This window comes from Coregonus lavaretus, assembly GCF_964263955.1.
Source record: "Coregonus lavaretus genome assembly, contig: HAP1_SCAFFOLD_1406, whole genome shotgun sequence".
NCBI lineage: Eukaryota > Metazoa > Chordata > Actinopteri > Salmoniformes > Salmonidae > Coregonus > Coregonus lavaretus.
Window position 1 is genome coordinate 50,914 of NW_028158646.1, and position 21,662 is coordinate 72,575.

The 21,662-nt window shown below is 44.4% G+C and overlaps 1 protein-coding gene and 2 long non-coding RNA genes across 4 annotated transcripts in view; all 3 read right to left on the reverse strand.

Annotated features, from left to right (window-relative positions):
• The window catches only part of LOC311123718 (ras-related protein Rab-21), a 29,281-nt gene extending 13,219 nt beyond the window's left edge, over positions 1 to 16,062 (reverse strand). Inside the window, exon 1 of the mRNA XM_084197956.1 lies at positions 15,718 to 16,062. Coding sequence (XP_084054082.1) covers positions 15,718 to 15,858 — 141 coding nt within the window. The 5' untranslated portion in view covers positions 15,859 to 16,062. The remainder of the gene's footprint in view (positions 1 to 15,717) is intronic.
• On the reverse strand, positions 4,322 to 4,740 carry LOC311123717. 2 transcript variants are annotated; one of them, XR_014612632.1, is made up of 4 exons: positions 4,671 to 4,740; positions 4,504 to 4,634; positions 4,417 to 4,467; positions 4,322 to 4,373 (listed from the first exon to the last, which is right to left on the reverse strand). It is a non-coding gene; the product is annotated as an uncharacterized lncRNA (long non-coding RNA). The 2 variants fall into 2 exon arrangements; XR_014612633.1 differs by having other exon boundaries at positions 4,504 to 4,696.
• Positions 16,063 to 17,197: 1,135 nt separating the features above from the next.
• LOC311123721 lies at positions 17,198 to 21,589 on the reverse strand. The gene is made up of 4 exons (XR_014612634.1): positions 20,950 to 21,589; positions 20,656 to 20,755; positions 17,929 to 18,006; positions 17,198 to 17,753 (listed from the first exon to the last, which is right to left on the reverse strand). It is a non-coding gene; the product is annotated as an uncharacterized lncRNA (long non-coding RNA).
• Positions 21,590 to 21,662: the final 73 nt, after the last annotated feature.

The following is a 21,662-nucleotide window of genomic DNA, read 5'->3' on the forward strand; positions in this document are numbered from 1 at the left end:
TCTGTCTCTGGACCAGGCCCAGCCCCAGCGATGACTGACTGACCAATAAAAGAGCTTTTGGCTGCTCTGGAGAGGCGGAGACTAAAAGGAGGAATAAATAACAAAGTGCTCTGAGGAGAAATGGGGGCTGATGGAGAGAGACAAAGAGCTCTGACAGAGAGAGATATAGGTATGAGGTGAGGTGAGGCCCGCTCATTAGACAGCCTCCTACGGCAGCAGATTGACGAGGGCAACATCGTCTGAGCTAAACTGATCAACTACACATAAACCCTCACATAATTCTGGCCAAAAACAATGACAATATCTCTCAACCAGTGGCATATGGCCTTTTTAGGTGAGCGCTGATGCTGCCCTGTGATAAGAAGTGCCCACTTTGTCAAAGGCAGGGACGCAAAAATATTTATATCTTGTCCATTACCAGCGCACCTCTCCAGGGTGCTGTTGGGAGAGATTCGGCGCTGCAGCGCTCCACCAACATTACGTCAAAAATCGAATCTAACATAAATCATGTAGCAGATATAGGATATGGTAGAAAGAGTATGTGGCCTTTCCTGTAGCCTACAGGCTGGAGATAAAATGTATGACAATGTAATGAGACTGAAACTTTTATGATCAGTGGTTACAAGCTTGTATCCGTACATTTTTTACGAGCTGATCATAGCTAAAAAATAAAATACTTCTGCATTTCCTGCTGTGAAAAACACATTGCAAATAGGCTCAGGGTAACTCCTCCTGATAAAGTTGGGTAGCTGATATTCAGAGTTTAAATAGCCAAATTGATTAGTCACAGTAATCCGGAATAATAACACCAATGCAACATCCTGTTTTCCAAACGGCGGGCCTACCACAAGGATGAGCATTCATCACATTCCATTGAGGGCCGATATGGTAGATACACCCCAGTAAGCACAGGCTGACATCTTTTGGATGTCTTTTTTTGGTCCTGTTCGGACCCACAGTCTTTTTTTGTGTGGGTGTTTTACAAAATGGTAGGCCTACCACATAGATGGCCGTTCCTAAAATTCAATTTCAGGCGACACTGTAGGCTACAACTCAGTAAGCACGGACCGACGCTGATGCCTGCCGGACTTTTTTTTTGTTGTTCTTGCCGGACGTCTTTTTTGGTGCAGTCCAGACCGGCCTTGGTTTTCACGTCCACAGACGTTGGTTTTCAGCCCGGTCCGGACCAAATCTGAACCAATCATAGACATCTAATATCTGGTTCAGATTTTGTCCGGTCTGGACCAGCCTTGATTTTGCCCAAACATAGATGTCTATAAATGACATATGTTCAACTTTCATTCAGAACCTAAATTGATCCTAACTGTTAGACGTCTTTTCAACATAATTTTGCTTACTGGGACTATTCTAGTAGGGGAGTCCATTTGTCAGGCCGAGGGTGGCAGAATGATCAGGACCGGCCATGGGTAAGACCTTGAAGGAACTTCCAGGCACTTTTAATTTGCATTTGTCTCCTATAGGCAAGGAGAGATGGAAGGTGAGGCAGTGAGTCATCTGAAGTCACTTCAGACAGCGGATATAATGACTACAGCAACCCAAAGAAACTAAAATGGATTTGGAGCAATAGCTGGCTAGGCTGCATGGTCTGGAGACTCGACAGCAGTTTGTCTCCAAGGAAGCACACCACCGCTCAACTCGCTGCCAAATGGATGTTTTAACACATTCATGAATGTGTGGATCTGTTGGCAGATGGCCAGGCTGTGAGCTTCCAACTCTCATGTCTGCTTAATTTACTCTAAATGCAGCAGCTGGAGTCTACAGGGTCAGCTCTGGTCAATGTCCAAGGTTCCTACAGCGCTGTTCAGCCTCCTACAGCAATCTGTTTCAATCCCCAGGGTCAGCTCAGGTCAATGTCCAAGGTTCCTACAGCGCTGTTCAGCCTCCTACAGCAATCTGTTTCAATCCCCAGGGTCAGCTCAGGTCAATGTCCAAGGTTCCTACAGCGCTGTTCAGCCTCCTACAGCAATCTGATCCAATCCCCAGGGTCAGCTCAGGTCAATGTCCAAGGTTCCTACAGCGCTGTTCAGCCTCCTACAGCAATCTGATCCTATCCCCAGGGTCAGCTCAGGTCAATGTCCAAGGTTCCTACAGCGCTGTTCAGCCTCCTACAGCAATCTGATCCAATCCCCAGGGTCAGCTCAGGTCAATGTCCAAGGTTCCTACAGCGCTGTTCAGCCTCCTACAGCAATCTGATCCAATCCCCAGGGTCAGCTCAGGTCAATGTCCAAGGTTCCTACAGCGTCGTTCAGCCTCCTACAGCAATCTGATCCTATCCCCAGGGTCAGCTCAGGTCAATGTCCAAGGTTCCTACAGCTCTGTTCAGCCTAACCCCATTAGACCTATACAGTACCAAGACATAGCCTCTCTCTCATATGCTATTATTAGATTTGATCAATACAATACACTTAGCATCCATTCTCTATGGGGGTCATTATTGACTGACTGCACCTTGAAGTCACCAAGTACAAGGCCTGTAAAACGGACACCTAAAACTGCCCAATAAATCATGAGGGCCTGTCAACCGGGACACCTAAAACCTCCCATTACATCATGAGGGCCTGTCAACAGGACACCTAAAACCTCCCATTACATCATGAGGGCCTGTCAACCGGACACCTAAAACCTCCCATTACATCATGAGGGCCTGTCAACCGGACACCTAAAACCTCCCATTACATCATGAGGGCCTGTCAACCGGGACACCTAAAACCTCCCATTACATCATGAGGGCCTGTCAACCGGACACCTAAAACCTCCCATTACATCATGAGGGCCTGTCAACCGGACACCTAAAACCTCCCATTACATCATGAGGGCCTGTCAACCGGGACACCTAAAACCTCCCATTACATCATGAGGGCCTGTCAACCGGACACCTAAAACCTCCCATTACATCATGAGGGCCTGTCAACCGGACACCTCCCATTACATCATGAGGGCCTGTCAACCGGGACACCTAAAACCTCCCATTACATCATGAGGGCCTGTCAACCGGGACACCTAAAACCTCCCATTACATCATGAGGGCCTGTCAACCGGGACACCTCCCATTACATCATGAGGGCCTGTCAACCGGGACACCTAAAACCTCCCATTACATCATGAGGGCCTGTCAACCGGGACACCTAAAACCTCCCATTACATCATGAGGGCCTGTCAACCGGACACCTAAAATCTCCCATTACATCATGAGGGCCTGTCAACCGGACACCTAAAACCTCCCATTACATCATGAGGGCCTGTCAACCGGGACACCTAAAACCTCCCATTACATCATGAGGGCCTGTCAACCGGGACACCTAAAACCTCCCATTACATCATGAGGGCCTGTCAACCGGACACCTAAAATCTCCCATTACATCATGAGGGCCTGTCAACCGGGACACCTCCCATTACATCATGAGGGCCTGTCAACCGGGACACCTAAAACCTCCCATTACATCATGAGGGCCTGTCAACCGGGACACCTAAAACCTCCCATTACATCATGAGGGCCTGTCAACCGGACACCTAAAACCTCCCATTACATCATGAGGGCCTGTCAACCGGGACACCTAAAACCTCCCATTACATCTTGAGGGCCTGTCAACCGGACACCTAAAACCTCCCATGGGCGGCAGGTAGCTTAGTGGGTAAGAGCGTTGTGCCAGTAACCGAAAGGTCGCTGGTTCTAATCCCCGAGCCGACTAGGTGAAAAATCTGTCGATGTGCCCTTGAGCAAGGCACTTAACCCTAAATTGCTCCTGTAAGTCGCTCTGGATAAGAGCGTCTGCTAAATGACCAATTTATTTATTTATTTATTACATCATGAGGGCCTGTCAACCGGGACACCTAAAACCTCCCATTACATCATGAGGGCCTGTCAACCGGACACCTAAAACCTCCCATTACATCTTGAGGGCCTGTCAACCGGACACCTAAAACCTCCCATTACATCATGAGGGCCTGTCAACCGGGACACCTAAAACCTCCCATTACATCATGAGGGCCTGTCAACCGGACACCTAAAACCTCCCATTACATCATGAGGGCCTGTCAACCGGGACACCTAAAACCTCCCATTACATCATGAGGGCCTGTCAACCGGACACCTAAAACCTCCCATTACATCATGAGGGCCTGTCAACCGGGACACCTAAAACCTCCCATTACATCATGAGGGCCTGTCAACCGGACACCTAAAACCTCCCATTACATCATGAGGGCCTGTCAACCGGGACACCTAAAACCTCCCATTACATCATGAGGGCTTGTCAACTGGACACCTAAAACCTCCCATTACATCATGAGGGCCTGTCAACCGGACACCTAAAACCTCCCATTACATCATGAGGGCCTGTCAACCGGGACACCTAAAACCTCCCATTACATCATGAGGGCTTGTCAACTGGACACCTAAAACCTCCCATTACATCATGAGGGCCTGTCAACCGGGACACCTAAAACCTCCCATTACATCATGAGGGCCTGTCAACCGGACACCTCCCATTACATCATGAGGGCCTGTCAACCGGACACCTAAAACCTCCCATTACATCATGAGGGCCTGTCAACCGGGACACCTAAAACCTCCCATTACATCATGAGGGCCTGTCAACCGGGACACCTAAAACCTCCCATTACATCATGAGGGCCTGTCAACAGGACACCTCCCATTACATCATGAGGGCCTGTCAACCGGACACCTAAAACCTCCCATTACATCATGAGGGCCTGTCAACAGGACACCTCCCATTACATCATGAGGGCCTGTCAACCGGACACCTAAAACCTCCCATTACATCATGAGGGCCTGTCAACCGGGACACCTAAAACCTCCCATTACATCATGAGGGCCTGTCAACAGGACACCTCCCATTACATCATGAGGGCCTGTCAACCGGACACCTAAAACCTCCCATTACATCATGAGGGCCTGTCAACAGGACACCTAAAACCTCCCATTACATCATGAGGGCCTGTCAACCGGGACACCTAAAACCTCCCATTACATCATGAGGGCCTGTCAACCGGGACACCTAAAACCTCCCATTACATCATGAGGGCCTGTCAACCGGGACACCTAAAACCTCCCATTACATCATGAGGGCCTGTCAACAGGACACCTAAAACCTCCCATTACATCATGAGGGCCTGTCAACCGGACATTTTTTTGGCTATTTCTTTCCATTTAAAATCACTTGATCTGTGAATCTTCCTGAAATAGCAGCTAGCTCTAACAGGAAGCCTGCTCGCTGCAATATCTCCTGTATCACTTCACAGCCTCTGGGTTCAAGTGCTGTTTGAAATCTTTTTAAATACTTTGAGTGTTTCCTTTAAGGAACGATTCACCCATTTTTTGAATGTTACGTAATATCTGTGCATCTCTGAGCGACGTTCTATCCATCCCATGGGTCATACGTAGTGTACTATATAGGAAATATAAAAGGTGTCATTTGGGACGCCGCCTCTCTCCAGCAGAGCGTCGCTCGCCTCTGCAGCATGGATCCACCTAAAGGGATTATTTGAATGCATTTCCTGGCATGCTTCTTGGCATCCAATCGCAGTGCAAGAGGCAAGGAAATGAACATACAGAGGGGGTGTAAGAATAGTTTAATCTCAAGGACTGGGCTGTTAGTGATATCAATGTAAAGGCTGTATGGGTGGATTCAGATGGAGATGCCAAGGTCGATGTAGGGCTCTGGTCAAAAGTAGTGCACTACATCTGGAATAGGGTGCCATTTGGTATGAAGCCTTATCTCTGCAGCGCTAGCCTATTATACCGTACAGCTGCCTCAACTGACACGTTCTGCTGCTTCCCATCAACACTTCCATAGTATCCTGATACTCTTGGTTGGTCTTCAACACTTCCATAGTATCCTGATACTCTTGGTTAGTCTTCAACACTTCCATAGTATCCTGATACTCTTGGTTGGTCTTCAACACTTCCATAGTATCCTGATACTCTTGGTTGGTCTTCAACACTTCCATAGTATCCTGATACTCTTGGTTGGTCTTCAACACTTTGATAGTATCCTGAAACTCTTGGTTGGTCTTCAACACTTCCATAGTATCCTGATACTCTTGGTTGGTCTTCAACACTTCCATAGTATCCTGATCCTCTTGGTTGGTCTTCAACACTTCCATAGTATCCTGATACTCTTGGTTGGTCTTCAACACTTTGATAGTATCCTGATACTCTTGGTTGGTCTTCAACACTTTGATAGTATCCTGATACTCTTGGTTGGTCTTCAACACTTCCATAGTATCCTGATACTCTTGGTTGGTCTTCAACACTTCCATAGTATCCTGATACTCTTGGTTGGTCTTCAACACTTCCATAGTATCCTGATACTCTTGGTTGGTCTTCAACACTTCCATAGTATCCTGATACTCTTGGTTGGTCTTCAACACTTGGTCTTGGTATTGTTCTGTTGTCATATCAACACATTGTCCAATAAACATGACACTATAATTAGGCTAGGTCCCTCTGCTTGGGGCTGGGCCCAGATAGTACAGTACAGGAGAGGACCAGGGCCCAGATAGTACAGTACAGGAGAGGACCAGGTGCTGGGCCCAGATAGTACAGTACAGGAGAGGACCAGGTGCTGGGCCCATATAGTACAGTACAGGAGAGGACCAGGGCCCAGATAGTACAATACAGCAGAGGACCAGGTGCTGGGCCCAGATAGTACAGTACAGGAGAGGACCAGGTGCTGGGCCCAGATAGTACAGTACAGCAGAGGACCAGGTGCTGGGCCCAGATAGTACAGTACAGGAGAGGACCAGGTGCTGGGCCCATATAGTACAGTACAGGAGAGGACCAGGGCCCAGATAGTACAATACAGCAGAGGACCAGGTGCTGGGCCCATATAGTACAGTACAGGAGAGGACCAGGGGCTGGGCCCAGATAGTACAGTACAGCAGAGGACCAGGGCCCAGATAGTACAGTACAGGAGAGGACCAGGGCTGGGCCCAGATAGTACAGTACAGGAGAGGACCAGGGCTGGGCCCAGATAGTACAGTACAGGAGAGGACCAGGGCTGGGCCCAGATAGTACAGTACAGCAGAGGACCAGGTGCTGGGCCCAGATAGTACAGTACAGCAGAGGACCAGGGCCCAGATAGCAGGGCCCAAAACCTCTAATTGTCAGCCAAAATAACCCACTATTCAGATAGCCTGGTCCTGGATGTGTTTGTGCCGTCTTGCCAGGACAACGCCATGTTAAATTTCAACCCCAGGAGTTGGCAAGACAGCATAAACAGATCGAGGACCAAGGTGAACTGCAACCTGCATAAAAACAAAAAAAAAACTAAAATAGGCCTACAGCATCCACCTCCACTCCTGATCCATACCGCTTAACATGGTGGGACGTGAAACATGCAGATTAGGCTTTTGGCAGCCCAGAAGCGTTCCCCTCTCACGTGATCTGGGTTGGATGAGGATCCTTTGACCTAGACTTACATCATTACAAATCTCTGGCTGGCTGCTAAGGCCTTTCCACTGACCATGCCTGATCTGCAATATGTCATGTGTGTGTGTGTGTGTGAGATTGTGTATGTGTGTGTGTGTGTGTGAACTAGGCCTATCTGTAAGGAAGAGGGAAACCAGTTCGACGGGATCTGTTATATTTCAGCATGACCTACCTACCAAATCGTTCAACTGATCAATCCACTTCCCAAGTCTACAGTGAGCCTTCGTACCAGCCTCCCTGTTTAGTTGGCAGACGAAGCTGGGTGATGGTAGCAGCAGTAGGATGGATCACTGGGGACCGGGAAAGGAGGAGAGTCTCTGTTTCCTATTCGTCAGGACACACATTTTTGCAATAGAAAAACTAAAAAAACAAGCATTTCTTATTGGACAAATTCAGGTAGTCCCTCCCAATTTCTGTCAATTTTCTCCAGTTTGGTACCTAATGAATATGACCCAGGAGAGGAGGAGAGCCCAGACTTGGCTGCCTCTCCCAGGACATTTCGGGGGAGAGGTTGTGGCACTCAGGCACTGTGGGGTGGTGGTGTTGCCTTTCAATGAGGGCTCATCACTCAAGTAGACGCAAAACACCTGCTTCTGTATAGAATCTTACATGGATGATGTCATTATACATGGCAGCTAGGGCTAATTTGCACGTGAAGGATTGAATCTCTTGAAAGGAACAATATTCTAACAGCTAAATTCAGCTGTATCGCAAATGAAAAAAAAAAGTCTAAAAATGTGCATTATAAAACTCACCAGATGTTGACAGAGTTGTGTAATAATCCCACAAAACAACACCCCATGAGATGATTATAGATGCACTGTTAACTGGCCATTTCAATGACTTCCCATGCACCCCACAACAAAAGGATGCTTGTTATGCGTGTGTTTGGGTTTGTTCTTGTAACATTCCAGAAATTCTAGTACAGCATGTAGACTACTAGACTTGAGGAAGACAGACTGTTATTCAAACAATGCACCAAATGAATGATTGAATTATATTACATGGTTCAGTAGCTTAAAATGCTTAATAGGCTAAAGACTTGTACTAATATTTGAGTGTGATGAAACAATCTGGATTACAGGCACGCATCCCAAATGGCACCCCATTCCCTATATAGTGCACTACTTTTGACCATAGGGCCCTGGTCAAAAGTAGTGCACTAAATAGAGAATAGGGTGCCAATTGGGACACACACTAGTCATCATGGGACTATGTCCAAACATTGCCTAATCGAGGTGACAGTTTGGACGAGTATTTAATGAGAGTTAAGAGTCAGTCATGATGAACTAAACCTGAATTCTCTCTAGCTAACGAACTGCAAGTTATTCTCATCCCCCCCCGTTTCTCCTTTATTGTTCAGCTGAGGGGAGTGTGACCCTAAAAAGACAGTTACTCAAAACAATAGGACTGGGTTGTGTTCATTAGGAAACAAACGGACGAAACCGGACGGAAACGACTACTACCTGGAGTCCAATAAGAAACACTCACTTTTGTTTTCTGTTGCAAAACGTTTTCAGTTGTGTGTCCTAATGAATACGACCCTAGTTGGCACTTCTTCCTTCCTCAGGTTACAGCCAAGGCGGCGTTTTTCACTAGAAACAAAAGCAACTTGGCTCCGAGGTAGCTATGCTAGAAAACAGGCACTTTCCTTTTCTTTTCTGACATGTAGAAACAAGGAGCTAGTCCGTGTGGGAGGGTTTCTTAAAGCTTTTATTGGACTGACAGCACAAAGGCAGTCACTAACAACCGGAGCTTGTGTAGGCTAAGCTAACAACCGGAGCTTGTGTAGGCTAAGCTAACAACCGGAGCTTGTGTAGGCTAAGCTAACAACCGGGGCCCAGTTTCCCGATAGCAATTTAAATTTAGGCTTACGAGTGTTTTAACAATGCATCTTTCCTACAAATGGCCGAAGATGTAACATGTTTCCCAACACCCCGCAGAGAGAACGCTCACTATCGTTGAGGCATTTGTCGCTACTGATAGGATCGAAAGAAAAGCCGGTGCTGCTCTCGGATCAGCTTTCTCCATTCAAATTTTACATTAAGATTATAATTATTCCACAATACTGACGATGGATCAGCTCCTAGAGAAATATTAAAACCACATACGGCTGCAAATATTGAGGCAGCTTATTCTAATGCGTACCCTATAAATCAAGATTTGGCACATCACTGCATACCTGTTAGGCTACACGTCATGAAATAAGAGGCAGAAATGACAAACCGTAGCCAAATAACAAAATAAAACTAAATTAATATGAACATGAAATTGTAGCCTATACTGTTGGTAGGCTATTTATCTTTTTAATGCAGTCATCTCCGTTTTCATTTGAAGGATCTTTTTAGCCTTCGCTTGTTTGTAATAATTGCAAAGACATTTGGCAACTTTGTATTTTGTAGTCAGGGCCTATACACAGACCGGTCTTTTTAAACAGGCAAATGTTCTTGTGTTGTTATTTCGGCTGATGTTTCCATGGCATCCATGGTTACGTTGACATTTAGGCTAGCTTACGGTAGTTCCAACGTCCGGACAGACGATCATTAATAAAAGAAAACACTAGACCTGTGTGTTTACTGTGCCTGTTTAGGCTACCTGAAGTGGCCTACTAAACTAGGCAAATAGATCGTCATCAACGGTTGCTTACATAGTCATAATCAGTGTTGGGATTAGTTACTTGAAAAAGTAATCTTACACTTTACATTTAACAAAAAATCAACGCATTACTTTACAATATTACTTTGTGTGGAAAGTAACACGTTATGTTACTTTGTGTTACTTTCATGAAAATCTAAAAAAAATCTCACTGTTTGACTCTCAGAGGGAGCAAGACAAGCCGATCACTACTTTCTCCTTTCATCTGTGGTGCTGCTTTCCTGTGCTGGTCTACAAAGTGCCGCGCTGTCATATGGGCTGCTTAATTAGCCATATATACTGCAAGCCAAACATGTCCTATCTTTACATTCAAAATCTCTCTCCAGCTGCAAGTTCTGATTATGGACCACAAGTAGACAGACCCATAGAGATGTATAGAGGGCACACTTGCCAACACGGACCCATAGAGATGTATAGAGGGCTCACTTGCCAACACAGACCCATAGAGATGTATAGAGGGCACACTTGCCAACACAGACCCATAGAGATGTATAGAGGGCACACTTGCCAACACAGACCCATAGAGATGTATAGAGGGCACACTTGCCAACACGGACCCATAGAGATGTATAGAGGGCACACTTGCCAACACAGACCCATAGAGATGTATAGAGGGCACACTTGCCAACACAGACCCATAGAGATGTATAGAGGGCACACTTGCCAACACGGACCCATAGAGATGTATAGAGGGCACACTTGCCAGCACGGACCCATAGAGATGTATAGAGGGCACACTTGCCACCAGACGGGAAAGCCCATAGTTATCCCAAGCGATCAACGGCAAAGATCAGAGGTGCGCATTTCTATGGACAACAGCTGTCATGACATTTCTCCAAACAGCCTTTCTCCGCTTGCTTGAGAACTAAATGAGGAAACAAGTTGAGATCGGATCATGGTAACATGCGCCCGGTAGAGATATGATTCTGAAAGTAACGCACGCGTTGTTTGACAACGTAACTGTAATAATATTAATTACACGCTACTTCACTCCATTAGTGATAAAAGTAAATCGGATTACATAACGCGTTACTTTGTAACCCGTTATCCACAACACTGGTCATAATAGGCCATCACTGTCTATCCATTGATCACATGTATTTCTCAAACAAACCATAACACAATAAACTCTTTAGTAGTTGTACATTTCATTGTCTCCCATGATGAAATCATGGAGGGGGCCGTGGATCTGTCTCTACCGTTAGTACATTAAATCACACGCGATCTCAGACACCACTGGCCCGATTTTAACTAAACTTGGGTGGATGACGCGTCTTGCCATAGAGATCCGGCATTTACTAAATGACACTGATTGGCCCAATGGGGGGAGCTTATAATAATGAACTGAAATGGGTTAATCACACGCGATACGTCAGTCGGCCCGAGGGGAAACTGTGGAATGACCACAAAGTGAACAGGAAATAAAGTAGGACCGAGGTGGAAATTGTAGTTGGCACACACGCAAACTGTTTCACAACTGTTTTCTGCCTGAGCATGTGGTTTCAAAGGGGGCTTTTCCAAATATTCAAAACAATGTTTGCTTGGAAATAGCTATTTTAAAAATGGGTAATTCAAGACAAGTTTACCACATTTTTACTTTGACCCCCAAAAGGATTATTGACAGCAAAGAAAGCCTAATATTAACTTTGCATTGACGAGAGAGACCTACCAGTTGGCTGTGTGAGAGAGTCGACAAGCCAGGGCAAGCTCCCGAAGAGGTATATTGGTATTAGTAATAAGGGTGTGGTACCAGCTTGTTGCACAGTTGCCCTTTGAACCACAATTACCTTGCTTAGTGGGCGTGCGATTAGAGCGCCCATCATCATATGAGGAGACTGACTGTAGCCTACTCTAATGCTGTTAATGTAGCCCTAGTCAGTATTCATTAACTGTTATCCAGTGTATGAACTAGCACTGAAAATCTGCTTACTTAGGCGTCACACAATAATAATGAAGGCCTACTACTGTAAACAAAACAATAACAGTACTACTGGCAAGAGGAAACGGTCACTTGACAACTAGGCCTAGGCCTATTGCAATAGGCCTTGAAACAACTGTTTGATACACCGGGACTAGTCTCTAAAGCATGAAATGCACCGAGAATCTCACTGCCGATGGGTACTTATCACAGTGGGAGGCCGTTCCTTCTCATGCTAGAACAACAGCGGTACCTGCTGCGTGACGACCCGGTGGCGACCAACCTACCGATTCTACTTGTAGAATCGCAATGCTCGTCAGTGGCCAGCAACTTGATTTTGAGCCAATCAGACAGCACGAACCCCACCCCCCCAAAAAAAGTAAAAGAAAGGCATTTTCTCCGTACATCCACGGATGAACCAGTCACACTTCATTTGCAATATAGGCTGTGTGGTGGTAGCTAGCTAAGTGCACAAACGCAATGCACACAACACTAAATAATTCTTCCAAGCCAGCTAACCACTGTAGCTAGTATTGACATAATTAAATCACAATGGATTAGCTAGTTTCAACGAAACAGCAGCCTGTGTTAGTTGCCAAGTTAGTGCAGTGTCCTTAGCTAGCTAGCAAAGTTGTACTAGCTAGCGAATATGCTATGGAGTATGCTATGGAGAGTGAATTAAAATGTTTATTCGTCATTTTGCTAGGTAGTTATCTAGCTGTGGCCATCTGGCTAGTATCAACAAAGGCTTTCTACAAAATGGCAACATTAGCGCGGATAGCTTGGAATCTAGACTACAAGCAATACGCACGGATATGCATTGCCAAACAATGCTACTGCCACCTTCTGGTTTGGAGTATGTTAAGAAGGCTGAGTGGCTGACGACTTCCAAGGTCTTTGCTGTGTGAACACAAAAGAGATTGAACAGTGTCGGCAGTCAGAGGTGCCAAGTACTGTCTCAAGGCAAACGTTTGACAATCCTACCGGAGTGTCTGAACTTTAAGACTCAAGGCCCACTGGCAGTGCAGTAGAGAGCGAACTCTAGTCTAGAGGTCTTCACGAATATACCCGAAACCGGTTACCCGAGACGGCCACGCACCTCGGATCTGTGTGAAAATATGTGAAATGCCGACAAGATCTGAAATTATATTTGAAGAAGAAAATATCCTGATTAAATGACCTTTGCTACGCATGGCAGAGTTGGTTCAGGTTCTTTCAATATATTAATCTCTATCTTCCGCCTGTCTGCCTGTTTGGCTTGAGCTCTCGCTATAGGGAACTAGCATCATTGTTTTAACTGGGCCCTCACTGTCTCCCATGCCAATGATGCGCTCAGGACAGACAGCTGTATTTGCGCAAGGGATAAGTGTACAGGTAGCCTATTTTATGACCAGTTTCCACTGGAGATATGGGATCAGAAATTGTTGCTAATTCACACTGAGGCACAATGGTTAGGCCTATCTTCACCACACGCCCGATCCCGTCTTGTCTAAACATTTTAAATTTGGGATGTCATCTATGAAAATACTAAACAAATCAATGATTTTAGATACATCTGAAAATGCATGTGAAATGTCAACATGCACTGCCAGACAAGTCAAAACTACACTGAACATAAATATTAAAACGCAACATGTAAAGTGTTGGTCCCATGTTACATGTGCTGAAATAAAAGATCCCCGAAATGTTCCATGCGCACAACACAACACAACGCCACAGATGTCTCAAATTGAGGGAGGGTGCAATTGGCATGGTGATGCAGGAATGTCCACCAGAACTGTTGCCAGAGAATTGAATGTTCATTTCTCGACCATAATGTCTTTTTGGAGAATTTGGCAGTACGTCCAACCAGCCTCACAACAACAGACCAAGTGTATGGCATCGTGTGGGCAAGAGGGCTGCGGATGTCAATGTTGTGAACAGAGTGCCCCATGGTGGCGGTGGGGTTATGGTATGGGCAGGCATAAGCTATGGACAATGAACACGATTGCATTTTATCTATGGCAATTTGAATGCACAGAGATACTGTGACGAGATCCTGAGGCCCATTGTGAGGCCCATTTTTTAAAGGTATCTGTGACTAACAGATGCATATCTGTATTCCTAGTCATGTGAAATCCATAGATTAGGGCCTAATGAATTTATTTCACTTGACTGATTTCCTTATATGAACTGTAACTCAGTAAAATCTTGGAAATTGTTTCATGTTGCGTTAATATTTTTTGTTCAGTACATTTTGCTTGCTTTCGTGGCAATAAAGCTGCATTTTTTTATCTTTTGGGTCCGTTTGGGTCCGATACAGACCCTGGTCAACCTCTGATTCAAATTGGATCAGATATTGATTTTGGGGAGAGAAAAAAATGACTGGGTCCTGTCTGTCTTGGATGGGAATTTTACAGATCCAATTCGGTTTGGAGCTCAATTTCGGGATTCCGAGAAGACCTCTACTGTCCAAGACTGGCAGTGCAGTAGCAAACTACCTTGACATTCAGCTCCTTCCTCTCTCATTGCCTTGACTAATAAACACACTCTTGTGATGTCCTGGTAGGAAATGACAAGGAGTTATGCAGGCTTTTTCTTCTTTCAGGAGAGCAATAAAAGTAGCCCATTCTAAGTTCATAACTAACCTACCTGTAAAGCCAACTTTGACATAGTTGAACACTTTCCAGAGACTCAGCAACAGGTTTAACTGTTTGCTGTAATGCAAAGTATAAAACAAATTGCTTAGTACCCTAGTTAGACTGCTTGACAGCAACTGTGATCGCAGAGGATTGAAGATGATACCTTAGTAATGTGTGATTATGTGGCAGCAGCAGAATCATGATGGTATTGATACATAGAAGAGGATAAGTTTGGCAACAGCGCTCCAATGGCCTACTACAAACAACTACGACCTTATCACGTCCGGCACTGCCAAACCACATATTGTGCAACCTACTGCTATGAGAAACCCTGAGCTTACTGACAGATCTAGTCTGTGTTGTCAGTCTGAATGCGATTTTCGGTGTGCCGTAAAACTTGACCTTTCTCTACTCTGCGTAAATGCTATGTCATAGTAGTTCATTCCTTGTTCAGTTCAGTCAAGTGTCCTGCAGGGCCAAGTTTGGGGCAGCTAGCGAGGCTTTCTAGTCCAAGTTGCTATGCCCACTGGACAGGAAGGTAAAGCTGGGTGGTGGGTTGTTGTTGTTTTGGTTACTCAATCTGTGAGTAGGCTACTTCCTGTTCAATGGGGGAAAATCACCTCTACCACATTCACGTTGAAGAACACTTGTTTCATGTTGAATAGCACCAATGTATAGTTGAGATAACGTTTTTATTTCGCTTATTTGAAAAGCTAGCTAGCGTTAGTCAATTTAGCTAGATAGCTAATCGTTATTAGAATGCCTTATCGTTATCTGAATTGTTAGTTAGCTAGTCATCTTGGTAAACACCCTAAATAACCATGTTGAACAGGTTGCAGTGACTTGTAGTGGACCCCCAAAAACGAGTTAGCTAGTTGCGACACAGATGAATGCCTGTTGATGTGAGTTAGTGACAGGCTATTACTAGCAGCTAGGCTAACGTTAGTTAGCTCGCATTTTCTATTCTACAGACAACACGTTTAACCCTTTGTAGTCTGGACAAAGATTGAAGCACACATCCAGTCGCAGTTAGCCACGTATCAACGTACCTGAAGTGTGGTGATGTGTTTGTCGTTGAATTTATTTTCACAATACCGCAACACGAGCGACGTCTTTCCGACACAGCCCTCTCCCAACAAAACCACCTTGAAAGAGTAGGTTTTGTTGCCTGCTCCACCGCCAGCCGCCATGGTGAAATAAATATTATTATGAATAGAAGTAGCCCAGTCGAAGTATCTCCCTCTAATCACATTAGATGTCTCAAATCGAAATCAAGAAATAGTCAAGGACACGAATCCCCTGCGAATCAGAATAGGAACAAATGTCAGTCGCCCCAGCTCTTGTAGACCAAAGTGATTTCCCCCACCCTCAGCTCGCTGGTTCGCTCTCCTCTCCCCTCTCAACCCGTACTAATGGCGTCTCTTCCTACGTCACGCACGGGGATCATATGATGAACTGGACAGCAACAATCCAAAGTGCTGGAGCTGAACAGTGGCTCAGTCTCTGAAATAATCGGAATATTGTATGTTAGAGCAAAGAAGACAGAAATTAGGAAATGAATAAAAACTGTAAACAAAATAAGACAGTTTGAAAGATGAAAAGTTACAAGCTCGGTAGTCAGTGTAATAAAAACGAGTCCTAAAAACTGAATTATGATGGGCTATGATTCATGTGGTTGGTTGTTCACCAGGATCATTATCTCTGCAATACACTCCTGAATGAGAATAATTTGTCATACATAAATCATGAGGAATATATTTATCCTCTGAGCCATATGGCAGTGATATTTTATTTAAGCATTTCTGACAATCTGCTTATTTTCACATCAAAATATCATATAATTCTTGCAAGGCTCCCCGAACAAGATGCTGAAGTCCCCAATGCTGTACATACACACAGAGAGAGAAGACTAAGTGCTTGCCTCAAATCTGCTTTTTAGAAAGAAGTATGCTTGTTTTGTTCAAACTTGACCTACTTCTGTTTCTACTAGAGACTTATTGGGGTAAAAATTCAGAAAATTACCCCTTTCTTAACTAGATAACGACCATACTTAAAAAAAAATCCAAGGCACTCTGTTGTGGAAAAGTTAAAAAGCTTTTATTTTAGCGGCTATTGAATAGCAACAAACGTAAGCGCACAAACGCCTTGCGGCTCACCGGCCTTCATCAGGGTGGCCTGTGAGCCGCAACGCGTTGGTGCGTTTGGATTTTTTTGCTATGCAATAGCCGCTAAAATAAAAGCTTTTCAACTTTTTTTTCTTTTTTCTTTTTTTATACACAAGAGAGCGTGCAACCCTGGTAGGCTATTTCATTGAGTCTCTAGAGCCTGTATTCACAATTAGCTAATTAATTACTGTTGAAGGTAACGAGTTATCTAAAACATTGGTATCGAAATGATCTCAAGGACATATCAAACCAAACAAAGAGTTTCACTACAGCCTTATCCAACACTAGTTACTGTCACAACAAACCTCTTGAATATCACCTTCAATTAAAAAAAACAAAACATTAAACGTAAGACAGGAATTTTCATACATGCCTGATGACTCAGTCAAATGTTTATTGAAAGCAGTGAGCTAAGTCCTTTTTTGATAATTACATATTGAAACTGAGCACATAAAGCCAATGTACAAACAGAATATAAAGTAGTCTACTTTTTAACAAACCATGAAGTCTACCTGTGCAAAGGGCATACATACAGAACACTTGTTTGAGATTATAACACCCCCACCACACTTAAAGCCCTGTACAATAAATGTCCTCTAAAGTGCAAATAGCATTATACATTCACAAGAAAAACTATGACAAAGAAACACTAACAGTGCGAAATAGATGAAGAATATAACCCTCTCCGTGTGTGCACCATATTGCATAATGGATAAATAAAGTAAATAACATTTGGGCAGCTTGATTAGTAAGAACATCTTAAAAAGATGGTATCATGTCAGAAAAGTGTCAATGATGGATTGACCTGACCATCTTAGCAGAGAGATGAATACCGTAAAGACCTCACACTGTACTTAAAAAGGTCATTCGTTTATTTAGAGTTCTCTTTCTCTTCCCGTCTGGGTCTGGGAGATGATGGTCTGGAACCAAGAATAAACAAATGGAAACATTGCATTTAGACTACACGGCCTGCTGCAGTTACAGAAAGGGGGTAAACTTCATTTAGTCAAATCCGCACACTCCAAATGTCAGTCAAATGACAAAAACAAAACAAATAACATTTGTCTGACAAAGTGACATTTTAATCATACTTACATGTCCTTGATAGCTTTCCTCATGAGCTGTCTTGTACATGGGGACATCACATTGTCTGTTGGACTCCTTATTTCAGACCTACATTGCCACACGAGGGAGTAGAGAGAGAGAGAGAGAGAGAGAGAGAGAGAGAGAGAGAGAGAGTAGGGCGAGATTAGACCGAGAGCAGAGAGAAAGAGAGTAGAGCAGAGAGAGAGAGTAGAGCAGAGAGAGTAGAGCAGAGAGAGAGAGTAGAGCAGAGAGAGAGAGTAGAGCAGAGAGAGAGAGTAGAGCAGAGAGAGAGAGTAGAGCAGAGAGAGAGAGAGTAGAGCAGAGAGAGAGAGTAGAGCAGAGAGAGAGAGTAGAGCAGAGAGAGAGAGAGAGTAGAGCAGAGAGAGAGAGAAGAGCAGAGAGAGAGAGAGCAGAGAGAGAGAAAGAGAGTAGAGCAGAGAGAGAGAGAGTAGAGCAGAGAGAGAGAGAGTAGAGCAGAGAGAGAGGAGAGAGTAGAGCAGAGCGAGAGAGTAGAGCAGCGAGAGAGAGTAGAGCAGAGAGAGAGAGAGAGAGTAGAGCAGAGAGAGAGAAGAGCAGAGAGAGAGTAGAGCAGAGAGAGAGAGTAGAGCAGAGAGAGAGAGTAGAGCAGAGAGAGAGAGTAGAGCAGAGAGAGAGAGTAGAGCAGAGAGAGAGAGTAGAGCAGAGAGAGAGAGTAGAGCAGAGAGAGAGAGTAGAGCAGAGAGAGAGAGTAGAGCAGAGAGATAGAGTAGAGCAGAGAGATAGAGTAGAGCAGAGAGAGAGAGAGTAGAGCAGCGAGAGAGAGAGAGAGTAGAGCAGCGAGAGAGAGAGAGAGAGTAGAGCAGAGAGAGAGTAGAGCAGAGAGAGAGAGAGAGTAGAGCAGCGAGAGAGAGAGAGAGAGTAGAGCAGAGAGAGAGTAGAGCAGAGAGAGAGTAGAGCAGAGAGAGAGAGAGTAGAGCAGAGAGAGAGAGAGAGAGTAGAGCAGAGAGAGAGTAGAGCAGAGAGAATAGAGCATAGAGAGAGAGAGAGAGTAGAGCAGAGAGAGAGTAGAGCAGAGAGAGAGAGTAGAGCAGAGAGAATATGTCAAGCATGTTAATTTGACAAAAGCTAAATCCCTTCTAGCCAGGACCCTGACTTGGGGCACTCTCACGTGGGTTATAAGTAATCTGTCACATGGTAACGTTACACAGGTGACCGGAAGTATTTGCAAAGGTGAGCGCTTATTATACCTCTGTGGGTGAATTGAATCAAAGATTATGGATATACTGACAAGATACACGTCTCTCCGCCCTAACAATGGGAGTTGTTGTCCACAAAGCGGCACGGCGGACTGTCTAGCTCCCGCCTATCCTTTCTTAGGATTGGTGGATACATCTCATTATTGTAATCCTTTTATGAATATTCAATGAGGGTTGTTGACGTCAATCACCTGTATTCAATCGAGAGATGCTATGCTACTAGCCTCATGCCATGAATATGCATAGTCATCTCGAGACAACACCAATATAAATGTTTTTTTCTCAAAGTTGCCGGGATGTCATGTGTGCTACTTATATCAGTACACCCGTAACAACTTAAGCAATACGAAACGTATGTTAGGTCAAATAAACCTCAGGTAGAAAATAAGCCATACATTTTTTGGTTGAACAAAAATTCGACACTTCATACAAAAACTCCTTGCTTGGTGGGTGAAAAAACGCCACCTGCTGGAGGAAGGCAGATTTTCCGCAAAGTTGGTCCTCTCTCTTCCTCTCTAATTGAATTGAGAGGAGGAGAGACAGATCTGTATATAATGAAGAGATGCTCATGTCTCCGCCCCAAAAATAGAGTACCACAGTATGAGTCATAATACCCATAAAACCTAGCGGTCAAACAGGGAAATGGTATCAAACGTTTTTCCCCATAGGGGCTTTTAGAAACACTTAAAATAAGGGCTGTGTTTCGTGTAGGCTTACCCTGGCTTGACGTTTTGATAACAGTGTAAATCTCTCGGAGAAGGTGACTTTTATCAATATATTTGCCTGTATTTACCCCCAACAAATGAAATGCTAATTAGCTGCTAATGTGGCTATCATAAAGAACTACAAATGCCATCATGATCTGGACGAGACTGCCGAATCGAGGCAAAGGTAAGAATCTCTGGATTAACTATCTAATGTTAGCTAAATGCAGTAATGAATGAATTGGCTACATTTCTTTAAAATGTACCTGTTAGCAAATGTGCCAGTTAGAGATGACATCCAGGAGCTTGCAGGGATTTGTAATCTTGCATGACGTCTACTTTTATGCTAATTAACATTTTGGAATCTGAGAGTAAATAGAGCCGAATATATTGATGAATCACCTTGTCCGAGAGAGATTGACATGGTTATCAAAATGTCACTCCAGGGTAAACCTACACAAAACACAGCCCTTATTTGAAGTGTTTCTCAAATCCCCTATGGGAAAACGATTGGAACCATTTCCCTGCTTGACCGCTAGGTTTTACGGGTATAATGACACCTCCACTGTGGGGCTCTCAGCCGGGAAGACAGGCGACAAGCCACTTCTGCAATTAATGGGAAGACCACCCAACTAAATATCTACGCCTGGAAACCAAATTCTGGTCGATTCATGAAATGCTCTCCACCTGTGCCAGTGGCGTTTCATCGACACTACGCATTGCATAATTTATACTGTATAAAAACTGTAGGTTTTACATGGATTAATCTAACAATCATTTCAACTTTCACAACGTACTTCTCTTGAATCTTCTTTCTTTTCGCCAGGCTTGGTGTCGGTGGCTGTTGATTGAGGTGAGTATACATCGACTGCAGTGCTTTTCCAGAGCTCATTTTCTCTGCAGAAAGACATCATGACATGAACGATAGTTTAGTGTTTTGATACATTGTATCCCATAGCGAATTATGTAAACATTGTTGCAACTTGCATACAATAACGTACGCTCTACAATACGAACTGGAAATCGTTTTAAATTATGTAATTGATTATAACAACAAGTACACTTTCATTGTAGCAGTTAAAAGAACCCACCTTTATCTTGGTTGCCACAGTCGTGTAGCAAGCAGGAACTAGTAGTCTAGGCTCCAGATCCAGTCCGTTTAGGAACGATCAGCTGCGTTCATGTGAAGTAGGACATTTCGAACGTGGCGCTCCATGACGTTGTTCAAATACGCTCCTCTCATTGGTAGTTGCCACGGCACAAGCATAACAAACCGCCCTCTCAGAAAACGTTTGACATACCTCATAATTTATTTTCTCAGTAACTGTGTACATTACAAGCTTTGTGATTTTTTTTTTTGGGAAAATAAACTCCAATCCTTAGACATGTTTAACCAGAAAAGTCGAATACTTTTCATTGTTGTATAACACAAATGTAATTTACATTCATACATTTTCTGTGTAGGAGGAACAGGCACTTTTTCTATATTTCAAACCCACCGCACCAGCTGAGCCTTCAAGTGTACAGAAAATATCCCCAGCTATGCTCCAACTAAAACATAATATATTATTTATTGAGAAGCTTTAAAGCGCTCGTTCAAAAGCTGTGCGCCCAACGTGGGGCTCGAACCCACGACCCTGAGATTAAGAGTCTCATGCTCTACCGACTGAGCTAGCCGGGCTTGCAACATATCAGGAAACTCCCCCTTTACAAACCATGAGGCGCGAACCCTGCCCCCCCCCTCTTTTCTTAGAATTCACACAGAGCTCGCTCCAACACTGATGCAATTACTCAGTGAGTCACC